Source organism: Molossus molossus, unplaced genomic scaffold (assembly GCF_014108415.1).
Source record: "Molossus molossus isolate mMolMol1 unplaced genomic scaffold, mMolMol1.p scaffold_m16_p_7, whole genome shotgun sequence".
Lineage (NCBI taxonomy): Eukaryota > Metazoa > Chordata > Mammalia > Chiroptera > Molossidae > Molossus > Molossus molossus.
The window spans coordinates 44,286,411-44,305,615 of NW_023425401.1; the positions used below are offsets into that span (position 1 = coordinate 44,286,411).

Sequence of the window (19,205 nt, forward strand, 5' to 3'; positions counted from 1 at the left end):
CAAAATAATTAAATTTATCTTAATTAGTATATACTAAGGTTTTACACCTGTGGCACAAGTAAATTGTACCTCACAGATGTAATAGATCAGGTCATTTTTGATTTATAACCTATCACAATTTACAACATGTCTTTATATTGCCAATGAAATATAACCTAATTGTGCTCAAAAGTATAGGCCACATAATAACTTTATGAAATTCAAGCTCATATACTTGTACCATTATATGGAAGGCATGTAGATGTAGTTATGAATATGCAATTTTATATAGATCGTGTTTAAAAACTGGACAATTGTACATTCAAATATGTACATGTAAATTGTGTATTCCCATTTAAAAAATTTAACTCAGTATAACTAGTTTGTGAACAGTCCCCTAATAACACAGAAATAAATAATATTTTCTAGATACTAATTGAGAAAGCCAGAATTCCTATTAAAAGAAAAGGATTTTTGGAATTAAAGACTTTTTAAAAGTTGGCTTTCAAGTTTAAATACCTCTCATCACTTTTTTCACTTTTAAGAATTCTTCAATGATAGGTGCCTCTGAATAAGGCTCTAATAATGTTATCAGAGAAAGGCTGTGAATGTAGTCAAATAATAAATCATTAGGAGAGCATGCTATTTATCATTTTAGATAAGTTGTAACTACTCATAACATTACATTCTATATTTTTAAAAAAATTATAAGTATCTTCAGTAACGTACTTCATCTGTATAATTTCCTAATTTGGAAACATGGTTTACACTCATCTAATCCTCAAAATTGTTTGTAAAAATTCTTCACATACATGAAAACAGTAGATTTTTAAGCAAATTAATGGGAACTGAAAAACACTAAGGATAACCCAGCACATTCATGAAATTAATTATTTTATTTAAATGTCTGATTAAAAGAAAGTAGCCATATGTATAGATTGTCATTTCACCGATTCCTAGATAAGTAGCAGATACTATGTTTCAAAACACAAGCATCAAATATTATTTATAGTTTTGCAATACTGTTTCTCTACATATCACTGAATTCCAATGAAAAGATTAGAGTCCTCAGAGAGACATACTGCAAACAAAAGTCCTTAGTAGGTGGTGGAAAGTCAGGCCAGGACTCAAACAGAACCAACAGAGATGACAGAGATGTGAGATCCAGCACACCTCCTCTGAGAGAAAAAGGAAAACCACATGGCAATGCTGAAACGCCGAGTTCATTCTCTCTCCTCTCTGAGCATTAATATTACATCTTTAAAACTGTTTCAACTAGATTATTGCTTCTTTTAGGTGAAACCTTATATTAAGAAACACAAACATTCTCAAAGTGCAATGCTGAAACACCATAAAAACTTAATAACCTACCATTTTCTTTGCACTCTTCTGGAGGTTTAGCCTTTTTCGCAAGTCGTGGATCCAGCCATGATGTTGTCTTTGTGTTATGGCTGAAAAGAAAAGAGATCACTCTGAACAGGCACATACTGAAAGGAATCAAGTTTATTCCCTAAGAAAAAAAGGGGAGGTTAGTCCAACAAAATTGCAATCGATACACTTAATTTGCTTACTGGTTCTAAGTAGCCCTGAAGGAGGTGTAAGAGTAATTGTGCAAGGCAGCTGTAAATTTGGCAACCTCAGCTCCCTGTCCTCAAAGCAGCTATTTTTATTAAAATCAACTAGAATGTTGCCAAGTTAACCTCATTGAAAATGCAGAACTCATCCAGAGCAAAAGGAATTTATTACAAATACAGGATTCTCCAGTTGGAAGAGCACAGTCCACAGGCTCTGATACTGTTTCCTGAGTTTTGCAAAAGAATTATTTCCATCTTAAACCTGTCCTTTTCAGAAGTAGTTGTTTTGGTACTCTTTAACTACAGAGCTTGCAGAGACAGTACAGAAGTGATGCAAATTATACCATGTTCTTGGGATTCCTGCATTTTCTCCAAAAGTGATGAATAATACCAATTTCATTAACCCACATTTAGCTATCTTCCATCTAAATACTTTCAATCCAGCTAGGAGGGTAGAGGGTAAACATGTCTGTCATAGAATACTTCTGGAATAAAATTTCTGAGATTTAACAATAACTTTAATGACATTTTTGTTTTGAAAAATGTTTTCTAGAATGTCTTTTACCAGAAATTTAAAAAAACAAAGGGAGAAGTTGTTGGAGCAGTTTTTCTCAGAGGTCATGGATTCACCTGTGTGAGAATCACCTGATGGATTTACCAACACTGCATATTCTGGGTTGTTAAAGAACTACCAAACCCGAATCTTTGGGGAAAGGTCCACAAAGTCTCCATTATTGGCAAGGTGATTCTTATGCATATTACAACTTTAATGCTGCTTAGTGGCTCATAACTGCTCCTTGGAGCCAAAAATCTTCACTGTGTATAGCTGCCTTAAGCAATCTCATGTAACAATGGACAAATTATCAAGGATGTGACATTTGTGAGTGCTTCAGAAAGAGAATGAGCAAAGTCACAGGTGTGGAAATGTGTCAGGTTTATACAAGGAAGAGCAAGAAGGCCACTGAATGGAACATGAAAAGAAAGAGTGGAAAACATATTGGACACGTAAATTAGAACCAGAGGATGGGGATATTGGAACACAATTTTAAGAACGTTAAAATGATACTGATGATATCAATTTCACATGTATTTACTCTTTCTTCAATGAAATTTAACTATGTTTTTTCATATCAAAGCCACAAGTGTTAGCTAAATAATCTGATCAACCAATCTGCCCTTAAAGCAAAAGTCAGAAAAATCTCCCAGGCAATGTACTTAATAGCAAACTTCTTCTAGAGACTAAGTGCCTACCTATGAAAGAGAATTTCAAGGCATGGCAGAGGAAAGAGGGAGGCAAGGTGGGCAGTAGGGAAGCAATTCCAAACATTTTTTAAATAATGTTTTCTGGATGATCATCTTGTCTACCTATATGTAGAGCCATCTCTGATTTGAGAACTGAGACATTAAGATCCTTGGGTCATGAAATCTCTGCTCCTGAAGAAGATTTACTTTTATTTCTGACTTTCATGTGCGATAAAGAGAAAGCTCTTTCCATCACTTTTTTTTTTAACTTATGGACTCCTCAGTGATTTATGCCTGTGAGTGGGGGTTCAAATAATTTGATCAGATAAAGACTGTGAATTTAGTCAAATTATAAATCATGAAGAGAGTATGCTAGCTTTAATTTTCTCTTGGTTTGGCCTTTGTAAAGTCTAATGGTGCATCATTATCAAGTTTCAGAAGGATGTGAAGTATTGTGGACACTTTGATCTCATTCTGGTCTTCATTTGTAGTCATGTCAATATCATCTAGTTTTTTTCTTCTGAACAAAAGGTTTCACACCCATTAATAGAGGTTATGACTACCCCGAGTATGAGAATAGTAGTACTGGGTCCAGTGTTTGATGCTCACATTTTGGAAAAAAAGTCACTTTACAGACTTTTTATGCTCTTCATAGACATGCCTCAGTTCAAAGTGTGTGCATGTGCATGCGTGTTGATGTCTATGTTTTTATATGTTAGGAGAAATGTTGGGAGGTGGGGCAAGGAAAAGAAATTTCCCTTCTTTTTACTCATATCTTCTTTTAAACCCTTCTTCCATTTTGAAGAAATGTCATTTCTAGGTCTCTAAGACACGCTCACAAAAGCAAACACATCTATGAATAAGTATTAAGGGGCCATTACTAAGCCATTGCAGGGAGTCAAATGACCATTTCTATATCACACCACCGTGGGTCTCACATACTGGCTCACAGTAGAAGAGAACTGTGAATTTCCTACCTTTCCCAAGTTTACATAAAGCATTTCATTACAGGATGATTTTTTTCAGGTTGAACTAGCATTAACGGTATGTCACTTTAATGCATTTTGACAGATTGAGTCTCTTAGAGTTAACAGCATTTTTAGCTGATCCTCTGAAATGATTCTAAAAGAAATGTGGGTAGTAAGTTACTTCCAGTAATTGTCTTAAACATCACATGAAGATAGAGCATAGTATTTTTCAATAGCAGCTTTCGCCAGCCTTGCAATTTACAGGCTTCTTCAAGGTGCCTCACAAAAGGAATATTTTTAATGCATTTGGGAGACAACAGACCAGGTGGCTTTCCCACTTCCTTAAAAATATATATTTTTAATGTCAACAATTCCATTTGAAAATAGGATTAAACACTGGGAAGAAAGCTATGTACAAAATGGGACCATCGAGGAATTTTTCACAGTCTGTACACTACCTCTCTTCAGATCTGATGAGGGTTTTTCTTTCACTTTTATTGCTAGAGTCGGAAGCAGGACAACAGGTTTTGTTTTTCTTGTGTGCTTTTTTTCTAATCTGCCCAACTTGTGTGGAGCACAAATGACAGAAAGGCATAATACAAATTTATAAAACCTTATATTTCAAACCTAGTTTCTTTAACAGACACATGCACACTCATGTATGCCGCATTCATAAAGAAACCTTTATTTTCTAGCTGGGGAATGGAACAAATATCTTCCAGAAAAATATGAATCATAGTATGATAGCACTCTATGTATTGTTATGGATAAAGTTAAAGTGATGATCACGAAGAGTGAGAGAGAAAGTGAACTCAAGTCGGTAGCTATTCAGGTTCAATCCATGTCATATTAAAAAATCCGGATGAAAACTGTAAAATGGCTTACCCAGAATGTCTCTACTGTTAAAGTCTATACTGAGTCTAACTGGAAGCCTGGAACAAACAGGAAGTGAAATTTCATTCAACTCTGAAATTCTAGTTTAAATTCATAACAGAATGTCCCTACAGACATGTAATATGCTGACTTGTAATAAATCAGACATTTGTGTATACTTTGTAAGTTCAACCTTTTCCAAACAGTCAAAGAAGCAGGGTAACTGATAACATCTTATTTTCTGAGGGAGCATTCTGTCACAGGGGAATGCTTCCCTCCCACGGGGAAGGCTGCTGACGTCTCAGCACGCCTCTGCCAGTTATCCTTACTGTGTCCCGAGTGTCCCCACTGCCTGATCCCTCAGGGAGTGCACTAGGACCCTCCCATCACCCTATTGTGATTGTGGCTGCACAGTTTTAATTCCATTTTACAGACAGAGAAACAAAGGCTGAGAGAAGCTGCCCAGCTTGCTCAGGGCTACACAGCGAGTGTGTGAAAGTGAAAGAGAGAGTGAAGGGAAACACAAAGCTGCCGCCCTGGAGTTGCCCTCAAAACAAGAGGGTTTTAAGCTGTTTACTAAGAAACAAGACTCAGAACCTTTGACCCTCCTTCTTTCCTGCCCAAGAGATTCAGACAAAGAAACCTGCTTCAGGAAAGAAGGTTTAGCGTGTCTCCTTAGCCTAAATTGAAATAAACATGGTAAACAAGAGTGCTTCAGGCTGGTGCCTGATGGCTAGATACCACCTGTGGCCCATTGTTTCTGTCACCTAAAATTATTTGCCTGCCAGGTATGTTCCCTTCTTCCTCAAATGCCTATAAATCACCCACTCTCACTTCTGAAATCAACTACGCCATCCCCCTTTCTCCTTTGTCCAAAATGTCTTATATACCTAATGCTGCCTCACTGTCTTTGAAATGTTCATGCCTATGCGAATTCCCCATGCACATGTATTAAAAGTTTGATTTTCTCCCGTTAACCTCTGTTAATTTGTTTATTAGCCCAGCCAGAAGAACTTAGAAGGTAGGAGAAAAGATATTAATATTTTTTTTAGCCCTCACTTTAGCATTAAACCCAGATATATGTGATTCTCAAGTCCAAAGGTTTTTATAATCTGAAACCAGAGGCATATTAAACCTAACAATTTGCTTTTTGTACTGAGGGGCTTTATTTCACAACCACAAAGGGTAATCAGTTCCTTTGTCAATGGTTTAGAAACGAAGACCTTTATGTCCTATTTGAAGATAGTAGTCACTAAATGAAATCCCTGCATGTTAGATGCCTTGTACTTAGTAGGTATTACATTAAATTGCACATACATAGAGATGCAAGAGAAAACATTGTGATTGAGGAGGCACAGATAATATCACTGGGAACATTTTTTTTCTTATAAACTTGAATTCTCTATCCAAGTCACACTCAAATCAAATTTTCTTCATTCAAATCTGAATATTTTTTCAAAATAAAGTCTGAAAAATCTTGATTTATAGAATCTATATATAAATATTAAATCTTAGAAGCTATACTAAAGAATTAGGTTAATAAAAATGTTATCAAATGGGTTGAATACTTACTAGGATTAAAACGAAACATTTTCATATAGGTCATGCCACATTCAATCCTCTGTTCCCTTTTCCCCCCATTTCTCTATGTTTTTCCAGGCAGGGTACATATTGCTTATCAGTTACATAGGTATACACAAGTGGATCCTCAAGGGCGACCCAGTTCAGACTAATTTTGAGACACGTCTTCTTTCCTTCCTCTTTATATTTTCTTTTCCTCTCTCCTTTCCTACCTTTATATTGCTACCCAGATCAAGGCAATGTTTTCACTACTACACAAATATTGAATGATATTTCATCAACTGTAATTTCATGAGTGGAATAAGAAACTTTTATTATCAAGTACATTCTTTTCATTTGCTCCATCTTCTCTAAAAACAGTAATAGACTTCACAAAATGACAAATACATTGAATTTTTAAAATCCTCCTAAAAAGCCATCTCTAAATTTCAGTCTCTAATTGATAGGTAAACTGTATTTTCATCCTGGGAAATATTGCATCAGAGGAATAATAAGAGATTAAAGTAAATGATATTTGACTGCATGAAGCATACTCTTTTGAACAAGGTAAACAAGGTTCAGGTAAATATTTTAGAGTTTACTGAGCAATTCAAGATGTGTGTAATGTTCAAGTTACAATAGTAATAGTCATATCAGTTTAAGGACAACAATAATATAGAGATTACTGATGATATTTTATATAATTTTAAAAATAAAAAACTGATTATACTTTTCTCTCCGATAAATTTTCCATTTTGTCTTTTATTTAATAAATGCAAGTTTTAAATTTGTTTAAAATGAAAATTGATTCATTTAACACTTAAGAAGATATAGAAATAGCAACACAAGAAGAAACAGACTAATTTTGTACCTTGTTTAGAATGTAAAAGCAAATTCAGCCCTGACAAAGATTTACAAAACCAAGTACTTCCATGACATTTTTCACAGATGTAAGTTTCCATTTTAAAAGCCTATTTAAAAAATCTATTCTCTAAGAGGACATAGCATTCACTACCATTCAGGGAGATGGTAGTAAACAAACAGGTTCTTGTTGCTGTTGTTTTCTGCCAAAGTAATAGCAGTCTCCTTTAAATCACTAACTAAACTGACTCCCAAACAAAGAAGTAATTAATGGGATTCCCAAAGCATGTCAATCCAGATTAACCCTGTGGCAGCTCTTTTTTATGGAACATTTAACCTCCCGGGCAGTAAATTTCTGTCCAAGAAACTCATAAAATGATGCTAATTATAACATAAATGTTTACTTTTATTTTATCCAATGTCTGTTTATATATTGGAGGTAATATGGGATAATAGCAATGGCTTTGCAGGGTGAGAGAACTATGAGAATTGGGAATGTTAAATTGTCCAAAGGTGCCTCACAATCTCATCTATAGAATGGGGATTTCATCAGATGCTTATAGGGTGGTTATACTATAACATATATAAAGTAAGCACCAAAGCAAAATGGTTAAGAGCAAGGACCCTGGAGGAAGACTATGTCCCATGAAAGGTACGGATCTGGTCAGTTTTGTTGACTACTGTATTTCTTAGGTTTAAAATAGTTCCTAGCACATAGTATGTGCCCTATAAATATCTGTCGAATAAATGGAATCAAAGCATCCTAGCTTTGTCAATTCTGGTTCTATGACTACAAACATGTCACCTCTGTAAGCCTGTTTCTTTTATTTATTTATTGTTAATCCTCACCTGAAGATATTTTTTTCCATTGATTTTTTTTAAGAGTGTGGAAGGGAGAGAGGGAGGAGGGAAGAGGGGGGGGAGGGAGAGAGAGAGAGAGAGAGAGAGAGAGAGAGAGAGAGAGAGATGCATGTTAGAGAGACACATCAATTGGTTGCTTCCCACACGCACCCCAACCAGGGCCTGGTATTGAACCTGCCACCCAGGTATGTACACTTGACCGGTATCGAACCTAAGAACCTTTGGTGGGTAGGCCAATGCTCTAACCACTGAGAAACACTGGCCAGGGATGTAAGTCTGTTTCCTAAAGTGAGAATTAAATAAGAACAATGTAAATGCTTAATATATTAGCTATGATTGTTCAGGTAACCTGAATACCGTCTGAAAAAACTAGGCACTCAATATGTGGTAATAGTTATTACTAATTTAAATTCATAATTAATATACACTGTCTATTTTAGAAGATAATGTTAACAAGGATGATCTTATGAGTTAAGAAAACTGGTTTTAAGTAATTATGCATTTGAAAGTCTTTTGAAAATTGCTAAATATAATATATTACTGATGCTTTAAAGTGTATTTGAAAGAGTGCATTCACTCGCAGGTTAAAATTCTGTTATTTAAATATAGTTTCTGAGATATTTACTTTTTCCCATTAAATATGTTTATAAATGATAAAAGGAATCTGCTTTTATTATTCATCAAAGGAAGCAATCCCAAAGAGTTCGGGAAATGTAGATGGCCTGTGCGTTCAGTATTGAGAACAATAAAGAAAATCCTCATTTTATACATGTATAACTCGTAAGGGACTCAGACATATAAACTATTTTGCAACACTGAGTCAATCAATTATTATTTTGTAACACTGCATAGAAGACAAAACAATGACATTACTTATTACCTTAATTTGAAATCCAATATGTATTTTAAAAATACATATTTAACATTTCAGCGTCAGCAGAGTTCACTTCTTCTACTCAGAAATAAATGATATATACACAAATTGTTATACACAGAACCACAGGGGCCTCTTCTTTTGTTTTATTTTTCAGTTTTATTATGACCTTCCTTTCAGTGAAGTGTAATGAGGGAGTGTTACCTACACGAGGAGACTCCTTACGCTAAGACTCAACAGTATTCGCACCAGAGGAGAGTTTTCACTGATGTCAGCTTTCTTTACCTCACAGATCTAATTTTCCTTCTCTTCCCTCATTCATTCTGTCCATTTGAGCTTCCTCTTAACTTACATTACCTTTCCTTTTTATCTTCTTTCTTTACTATGACTTTGACTCCGGACTGCAAACTTTTATATTACAAATAGTATTTGTGTATAAGATTCTTGCCCAGAATTTCTAAGACACCTCATGGCTTAGCCCCTAAGAAAGTCCGACCAGGCTCCCTCTTCTCTCTCCCAGATAGTTCCAAGGAACTTTCGCAATATAGAGCTGACTCACATAAGAATTAATTGTGATATCAATAGCAAAGGTTCTCACAGATCAAGGACAGTGGGTTCCAATGTTGATTTTGTCAAATGTAGTGAGGAAGGGAAGGGGCATTCTAGAGCAAAGAGGGAAAGCAGTCAAGAGAAAATCAGCAACAACAAAGGAAAAAATAAAGCAGAGTGAAATGTAGGCAGAGAGAAAGGAAACTGCAGGGCAGGTTGTCATGGTGTAGAAATGAGAGACCAGATGAATAAGACATTGAGCCCTCCCTGGTCTGTGCTACTTGAGCTCATCACACTGAGCCTTGAGATTCAAAGTAAACTTTAGAAGAAAGGAAAGATGGAGCTCAAACTGGTCTAGGATGCAGGGCAGGGTGGCAGATGCCTCCATTCTGTATAATAACCCCGTTAAGCAGGCCATTTGCTCCTGCCTGCAACATTGATCACCTTCCCATCACACTGACTTCAGTCTTTACTCCAGGCCTCCCCCAGCATCAATTTTCTCACCACAAATAAAATTGTCCCCTTCTTTTGTCTTAATTTTCCAACTCAGCCTATCATTGCTCCTAATACTATCCATTCATCCTTTCTTGCAGTAACATGAAGATAAATAAACAAACACAACTCTGCTTGTCTTTCAAAAACACCATTGATTTAGCTAAACGAAAACTAAGCAATTGTTGCCCGGCTGGTGTAGCTCAATGGCTAAGCGTCGACCCATGCACCAGGAGGTTGCCGGTTCGATTCCCGGTCAGGGCACATGCCAGTTTGTGGGTCAAATCCCCAGTGAGGGCATGCAGGAGGTGGCCAGTCGATGTTCTTGCTCATTGATGTTTCCATCTCTCTCTCCCTCTCTCTCTAAAATCAATAAAGAAAAAAAATTAAAAAAACAAAAACAAAACTAAGCAATTGTTTCTCAGGATTCACCAACTAACCTACTTTCCTAGTAGGGTCAGGGGGCTTCTCACTATTTATCATACACCCAGGGAGTGAATCTTTGTAATAACAGTTCTTACACATGAAATATCCTACCTATCTGTTTTCCACTGTATGCTATTATACCTTATCTGTGATACCTCCTTTTACTACTTAAGTCTATGCTAAGCATATCCTTCTCTGAATAGTATCACAAAATTCAGAAATTGTTGACTAAAACTTTATAACTATTTTTCTCTCTTTCCCAATTTTACAATAAATTTGGGAGCAAAACTAAAATTTTTGAGTCTTTGAATTCTGACACTGGATGACTGACTAGGGTATTAATGGAATAATTTGGGTAGATTCCCCCAAGTCCTGACAAAGTCTCATCACTTACTATATATCATTAGCACAATTTCTGTCTTCCAAAATCTTTTTCTCCACAATCCCAAACCTGACACTATTCAAAGAAAAAAATGTTTATAATCCCAAAGAAAGAACATTTTCATAAATGCATTACTGGAAACCTTGTTAGGAACCAGTTCTTTAATCGACTTGTCATGTTGGTTTTCTTTGATTATTTCCACATAGCCTTACACCCCATGTTTTATATAACAAAAATGCATATATTATCAGTCTTCTTGTTCTGAATATTGTTCTGAAAATAAATGTGTGACCTCACATCTAGGGTTTATATTTTGACTTCTGGTCTACAGTGGTTCCATGTTGTGCTTATCAATAATAATAATTTAAAAAGTATGTTTTTAGATATAAATATTTATGTGCATTGAAAAAAATCTTTATGACTTTCTGTTTTCTAATTAATTGATAGAAGATGACTTTGGGTTATTGATTGTAACCAAAAAGTAATATAAGAGATTTTTAATTTTTAAAAACTTATAAGATTTGTCAAAAGGTGAATGACAGTAATTCATTTTCCACAAAACACTGCATTTCTCATTCATATAGGAGTCAAGCAGAGCGCGAAGTAATTACGATTATGTATTCCCTTGGCCACATGTATCAAAGTTTCCACCTTCATGTGAGAATTAAATATTGGCATGTGGTAACATTTCAATTTCACAACTGAGTACTGCCTATGGAGATTTAAGTCTCAAATCACTCCAGGTTGGGAAAAGGAATCCAGTTTTAATATTTTTCTTGAATAATCAGAGTTTACATATTTTTATCTACTGTCAGCACTGAAAACTTCCATTTCTATTAATTTTTATTTTTGAGGCTTATACAATTTTGAGGCAATAGGGTTGTGTTCATTTATATTTGTTTTTATTCTTTCTAATGAACACTGTGACTACTTCATGCACATCAACAATTTAATTTTGTGCTAAGATTGTCAATTTAGTAGTTCAATTTTAAAAAGTTATTCTACTGCCTGGCCAGTGTTGCTCAGTGGATTGAGTGTCCTCCCATGGACTGAAAGGTCCTGGTTCGATTCCCGGTTAGGGCACATGCCGGGGTTGTGGGCTCGATCCCCAGTTGGGGGTGTGCAGGAGGCGGCCGATCAATGTTTCTCTCTCACATTGATGTTTGTATCTCTCTCTCCTTTCCTCTTTCTCTAAAAAAAAATTAATAAAAACATATTTTTTAAAAAAGTTTTTCAACTTCTAGGAGATAAAAGATAAGTTAGACAATATTAATAAAATATATTAGAAATTTCAGTTTGGAAAAAAAGTCCCAAAGGAAAGAAAAGATTAGGTTGGGTAAAGTATCACCAAGGAGTTCAGGATTAGCATTTTAGTCTCCTTGGCAAGTCATAAAAATGGTAAGCAAGAAATAAAATGGATTTTTTTTTAAAAAGTATGATTAGTTATATAAAAACAAATGATTTTACTGACTGCTGAACCCAGGGTCAAATGCGTCAAATGTTTTCTTTTATGACCACCAAGAATTTGCTCAAAATAGCTGCCTCCGGTTAAGTCATGGAACATGATGGTGGAAGTTTCCAGCAATCTTACTTAAAATTTGAACTATATGGGTATCTTGGAAGAATAGAGTAAGCGTTTCCCAATTATTGCAATAAATTTTACAGTGAAGTTGTTTAAAATAGCCTTTAATTTATAGCTATAATTTAGGATCCTTAACTGTATTTAGGCACTACCCCATTATTCTCTAACAAAGAAAGAAACTAATGCCAGAAACAATAAAGTTCATTACTTTATTTTCACCACATCTCCATTTGCGAATTAATTTATAAACCGCTATGATCTTTATGGTGATGTTCAAATAAATGCGTGAAACTCACTCAATGAAGTAGACTTCACCCTTCTCTGTATAGGCCATTTCCCAGTTATCAGGCAATGGGTCTGATTCCTCATTGTCTTCAGGTTTAGTTGGTTTTGCATCATCCATTTGCTCTTTCAACTCCTCAGGCTGACTGTACACTGGTGCAGGATAAGGCTGGGAGGGTGTCTCCCCTGAGGCACCTGCACTCTTGTCTTCATGTTCACTGGATTCTACGAGAAAACAAGAGCATGTGGTTATTCTCCAGCCTTAGCAACTTCTGAATGAGTGTGGAGTATGCTGCATCAGGGAACAAGCTCTGTGAAAGCTAATAGAAAAAGCATAATTATAAACAGCTCTGAAAATTATCACTAGGCCTATTGGAGTCCCCTTTCATGCATCGTTCTTACCTATCCTTCAAGTATTTGTTTCTCATTACTGAATTGGAGGACCATCATTTCACAACACAGATAGAATAATAACCCGCTAAGAATGCCCATGTCCTACTCCCTGGAGCACGGCAAAAGATTGCTGATCTGATCAAATTAATGATTTAATTTGAGATTGGGAGATTAATTATTCAGGTGGGCTCAATGTAATCACAAGGATTTTTTTAAAAGTGTAAGAGGAAGGCAGAAGAAGTGGACTAGAGGGAGATGTGACTACTAAAGAATGACCAAACAGATGCACTGTTGCAGGCTTTGGAGACAGAAGGGGATCAACCACAAGCCAAGAAATGTGGGTGCCCTCAGAAGCTGGCAAGACAAGGGAATTGATTCTCTCCTAAAGCCTCCAAAAGGAACACAGTCCTGCCCACACCTTGATTTTAGCCCAGTGAGACCCATGTCAGACTTCTAACCTACAGAATAGTAAGATGATAAATTTGCATTGCTTTAAGCTATTACATTTGCGGTAATTTGTTACAGCAGCAATAGAAAACTAATCTAACAGAGCAAAACCTAAATGATATATATAACAAGAGAAATAATAGCAGGGTTAGAGGACAGATTCAAGAATCCCAACATGTAAATAGTACACACTCCAGAATGAACACAAGGGGAAGAAATAATAACGCAATAAAAAAAAAAAAAGGAAGAAAATTTAGCTAACATTCAGTCTGCATATGGATGGTTCTCTGAATCTGAGGACAGATTCACACTTAGGTGAAATTTCCAAACTCTACTCTTAAAAAAGCAACTTTAGCAGCTTCTACACTGAAGAAACACAATTACTTACAAAGAAAAGAGGAACAGAAGAGCCTCAGACCTTTCATCTGTGATACACTAAGCTCAACGATAATAAGGTAACATATGTAGTAACATTAGAAAAAAAAACACAGCAACCCAAGACTTCTCCTCCGCCAAAGTATTATTCATCTATCCAGGCAAAAAAAAGTTTCTTTTAAATATGCAAAAAAAAGTCCTGAATGCATACTACTCACATATCTCAGGACAACATTTGAGGAATTATTCTAACCATGCATGATGATTGAATCAGAGCAGAGATCTCAAAATAGGGAGAGTACTAAAGAAAATAAAAATTAAAAAAATAAATAAATCCTGCAAATAGAGTTCAATGTAATTGGAGGATAGTCACATTTTTGGAAATCTGTAGTGCGTTAAAGACAGATTCTTGAAAAGAAAACATATGAGTTTTGTTTTAAACCTTATCTTGGGAAAGTTCACAGTCTAGAGGGTAGAGACATAAACACATTTTAAAGGTTTCATCAGGAGGCGTATCAGAGGATGAGTAAACAAGATAATTTTAAAGGCCATTAACTCATTGGATGGGCAAACATTTTGGTCAAAGTGTAGACGTTGTTGTATAAAGGAGATATTTAAAAAATATCTTATAATGTATATTCTCTCTCTCTGAGCTACTCAGGTTCTTTTCATTTCCATTTCACTTTTCTGCAATTAAAGACAGATTATAAATTTTATTTTTCAGGGAAGAGTAGAGCAAGTATCATCTAGGAAGAAAACATTCTTGTGATAAATAAGAAGATATAATGTGGAGCGATTTCCTGCAAGGTAAGATGGTGACTAGAAAAGAAATTCAAAGAAATGTTTAGATATCCCTGTTTCATTCAGGGATTCGACATCAATATCTTTAGGTTTTCGTCTGGGGTATGGTGTGGTGGTGGTGGTAAGAAGAGGAAAACCACAGAAAAGGTCAAGGGAGCCAAAAGCAGATGGTCTAAGTTCAGACTTAGGAGGAATATTTCCTGCAGAGTGGCTTCACATGTCCATTAGGAGATCAAACCAGAAAAATGATGGAGTGAAAACATTTGGCAAATACTACTCCCAAAACTTCCTTGTGTTATTGATGTCATCCAGAAGTCCAAATGTGCTCCAGTGAGAAACTTGGAAAGTAGCTAAGAGTAGAGAACCAATCCAGCCGGCCTGCAGTGAGGGTCACTATGGCTTTCTAATAGCAGAAATGAGATGGAGACAGCTTAACCCAGAAACTAGAAGGAGGGCACAACTGGTATGTAATGTTAATGTGAAGATAAATTAGCCATCTTGGAAATAAGAAATTCTACAATTTTTTGGGAACTTAATCAGTAGTCATTAACATTAAGAGATATACATATGCAAATATAAACATACTTAGACTTCATAATCCCACTTTGAGAATATATCCTCTAGAAATAAAGGTGGTAGTGTATAAGTATACCTATATAATAATATTTATTACAGCATTGTTTGCAGTAGCAAAGCTCTAAAAATGTTTTGATTGCCCATCAATGAGAACGTGATTAAATAAATTGTGGTTATCATTACCATGAAAAACTACATAGTGTAAAAACAATAAATCAAATCTGTAAAAACAACAAATTAGATTTGTATCTATTGACCTGGAAAATTATTACTATTCGAAGAGTAATTCAAGTTGCGGAGTAATATATATTGTTAAGGCTATTTTTTTAAAAATCCAGCAAACATAAAGCTAGATATATGCATATAATTTTGTATTTGATTATATGAGCATGAAAACTAGATGGAGGAATGTACAACAGATTTTCAACTTTACCTAAGTAAAGTAAATTTGGATGGGGACAGGAAAAGTTTTCTTTCCATACCATTATGCTCATTATTAAAATGAGTAAATTTAAGTAGAATATCATCTTTGTATCAGTAAAATTTTTGGATCAATTTTCTGCATATGTATCAATCTCCAAAAGCGATATTAAAGTTATCTTTATGAAATACAAAGTTCAAGAACACTTTACAGTCCTTCATTGTTTTGCCCTTAAAATGAAGACTTTATGAAAAAAAATATGGCCTTAGTGATGCAGTCTACCAGATGATTCCTCATACAGATTTGACTTTTGCAAATTGTACAGGAAAGAAGCAGCAAGAAAAGGGCACAATTACTTCCTTTAAATCATCTTAGCTGTGCTTTATTACAACATTTAATTACCAATACATGAAATGAACCATTTTCAGGTATTTTCAAATGTCATGTTGCATTTGAAAGTTAAAATGCAAAGTCATACTGTGAACATATTCATTTATTCAGTATTCACTTAATCAATATTTGTTAAGCACTCAATTCATGTCAGACACCGAGGACAGAAGACTGAACAAGAGAGGCACAATCCCTGCGCTCATCGAACTCAAGATACATCAAGATGTGTAGTCTTTAAACAACTTTAAGTGTAATGATGGCCACCAAAGGACAAGATGAGGTTTTATGTATGTGCATATGCCTAATCTCATTTAAAGAGTCAAGAAAAGCATTTTTTAAATGTGCTATCAAGTGTGAAACTTGAAAAGAGAGTTCAGAGATTTCTTTCAGAGGAAGGTAAAGAAGAAAAAAATAGATTAAAAAAAAAGGAGTGGGTCTTGGGAGGCATACTCAGAATTTGAGAGTGTATCCTGGGAGCAATGAGAAGGTATTTATGTGTCTTAATCAAGGGAATGACAATTCGATTTTCATTCTGCACAAAGGTCACCTTAACTATTCTGGGGGCTTGAGAGTGACAAGTATAGATATGTAAAGACCAATGGGGAGCTAATTTATGTTCCAGACAAGAGATGATGGTGTCATGGGCATGGAACAAAGTGAACTGAAAAAATATTTAGAGTGTAGATTTGGTATGATTTTTAAAACAACTGGACAGATGAGGAAAAATGAGAAATCATGTTAAAACCAGTTAGTGGCAAAGCTAGTCACTGAGATAAGAGAATAGGAGGAGCAGTACTCTGAGGAGAGTAGGGGAGACTGTGGGTATAGCTTCTGGCACACTGAGATAGAGGTCCATGCCAAATTCACAATGGAGATGTCATATCAGAGAGATCTTGGCTGGAGAGAATCAACTTGAAAGATAACAGCGTATGGCTAGATTGTATTATAATATAAGCCACAGGAGGGAATGAAATTGCCTAGAGATAGTGGGTATGTGGAAACAAGAATCCCTAGAGCAGCTGTCTGAGGAACTCTAACATTTTGTAGTCAGTGGGAGAATGATCAAGAAAGAGGAGCCAGCCCTGGCCAGTTTGGCTCAGCGGTTAAAGTGTGGGCCCATGAACCAGAGAGGCCCGGGTTCGGTTCCCGCTAAGGGCACGTACCTCGGTTGCAGTTTGTCCCCGGCCCCGGTTGGGGTCACGTGGGTGGCAACCATTCAATGTGTCTCTTTCACATCGATGTTTCTCTCTCTCTCTTCTGCCCTCTCTCCCTCCCACTGTATCTGGAGATAGATAAATGCAAAAATGTCCTCGGGTGAGGATAAAAAGGAAAAAAAAAAAAAGAGGAGCCAGGGAACTAACAGGAGAAACAGTTGGTCTTCATGTCATTGAAGACAAACAGAAGGAAATGATGAAACACTTTACTGTGGGCAAAGCTTCTAAACAGTCCAGCAAGATAAGGACAAAACATCTCTTTAAACTAATGACATGAAGGTCACTGGTGACATTAGCTACCAGTTAGGGAGTAGTTATAGTGGAGTGGTGGGTGAGGAAGCCAAGTTGGACTGGACTAGAGAATGAATAAAAAGAAAATATAGAATATACTGACAGAGAACTCATTCAAGATACTTAGCTATAAACAAACAAACTTTTTTCTTTGAATATATAATACTATTATATTTTCAAGAGAAATGTAAACGTAAGACACATCTTGTGAAAAAAAGTGTAGAGTCTTTGGAGATGTCTAATTATATGTATTACCATGCCAGAGATTATTGAGCCACATTCTTCCAGTTTATCTAACTCATTTGTGTATTCATTCATGACTTTTTTCTAATTTAGCTGATCAATCATTACGTTATCAGACATGAATTTAACACCTACAGTGCACAAGATACTGGACAAAAGCTTAATGAGAGAGAGAAAAAGAACTGTTTAACAAGCTATTGTGAATTGGTCTGAAAGGGAAATAAGTGGTTTCTGCCTTCTCTGTCTTAACAAAATAAGAGAAAAAAATGAGTAAGGCAAATAGAGAACCATAACATTTTCACATTTACTGTTCATAAAAGCTAATCTAGGGATGTAGTTCATGAGGAGAATCAAGGGCTTCTGGTGAGACCCAGAATCAGGTCAATGCACCCACAGGCAGCCCTGAAGCAGGCAGTCTTCCCATTAGGGACAGAGCCTATTCCAGGAAGAGTCATGTTCCCTGCCCCCACACATGAATAGTCTCGCCCATTATTAATATCCCCCACCAGATTGGTACATTTGTTATAACCAAGGAACCCACACTGACAAATCATTGTCACCCCCAAACCATAGTTTACATTATGTTTCACTCTTGGTGATATATAAGTTTTGACAAATGTATAATGACATGTATCTAACATAATATCACACAAAGTAGTTTCACTACCCTAAAAAATCCTTTGTGCTCTGCCTATTCATCCTTCTCTCCCCTCTAATTCCTGGCAACCACTGATGCTTCTACTGTCTCCATACAGTTGCCTTTTCCAGAATGTCATGTAGTACAGAGCCTGATTGGCTTCTTTCACTTAGTAATGTGCATTTAAGTTCACTTGGTGTCTCTTAATGGCTTTATGGGTCATCTCTTTTTAGCATTGACTACCATTCCATTGTCTGGATGTACCACCAGAACAGACTGTTAGTGACAAAGAACGGGAAAGAACAGATCTTACATGCTGACCAAAGGTGCATGTGTAGCCATTCTTGCCAGTACTCCCCTCCTCCCATGAAGTTCAGCCTTGAAGTATGAGTGCCATGTGCCCTCACGTAAATCTCCGGTATGTCAGATCTGTGGTTTGAGAAGCCCTAGATTATTTAATTCTGTCTATGGAGAAGGAGCCAAATAACCCATGAATACGTTCCACTGTTATAATGATACAAAGCTGTTTCTGAATTAGGAAGTGGTCATGTAAAATTCTCATTTTTTTTCTTCCAAGAGACAGTTCTCAGAGAGTTTTATTGTTAAATCTAAACATCCCTTTTTCAGTGTATATAAATGTAATTTGTCCCTAAGATGCTTGCTGCTAAAGTGAACAGACTTTATCAAACACTGGCATTTTTTGTTTGTTTGTTTTGAGCCGTGCATTTTGCATTCTAGGTTGTTTAGATGTATTGCTAAGCAGAGCGATGTTCCTCCCCACCCCCACTAACAATAAAAACAAAATTAATTTCAAGAGGGAAGGAAGCTCTTTTTAAAGAATGGTAATGATGGAAAAATGTCCCCTTTGACCAGAATTCTTGAATTTCCTAGTAATTTTATAGAAATATTGAA

At 35.9% G+C, this 19,205-nt stretch overlaps 1 protein-coding gene across 3 annotated transcripts in view; it reads right to left on the reverse strand.

Moving 5' to 3' along the window:
* The window catches only part of MAGI2 (membrane associated guanylate kinase, WW and PDZ domain containing 2), a 1,542,253-nt gene that overhangs the window by 458,686 nt on the left and 1,064,362 nt on the right, over nucleotides 1-19,205 (reverse strand). For all 3 annotated transcript variants that reach the window (XM_036247106.1, XM_036247104.1, XM_036247105.1), the window contains exons 5-6: nucleotides 12,520-12,730; nucleotides 1,351-1,430 (exon numbers count right to left, since the gene is read on the reverse strand). In XM_036247106.1, the coding sequence (XP_036102999.1) occupies nucleotides 1,351-1,430; nucleotides 12,520-12,730 (291 nt within the window). The remainder of the gene's footprint in view (nucleotides 1-1,350; nucleotides 1,431-12,519; nucleotides 12,731-19,205) is intronic.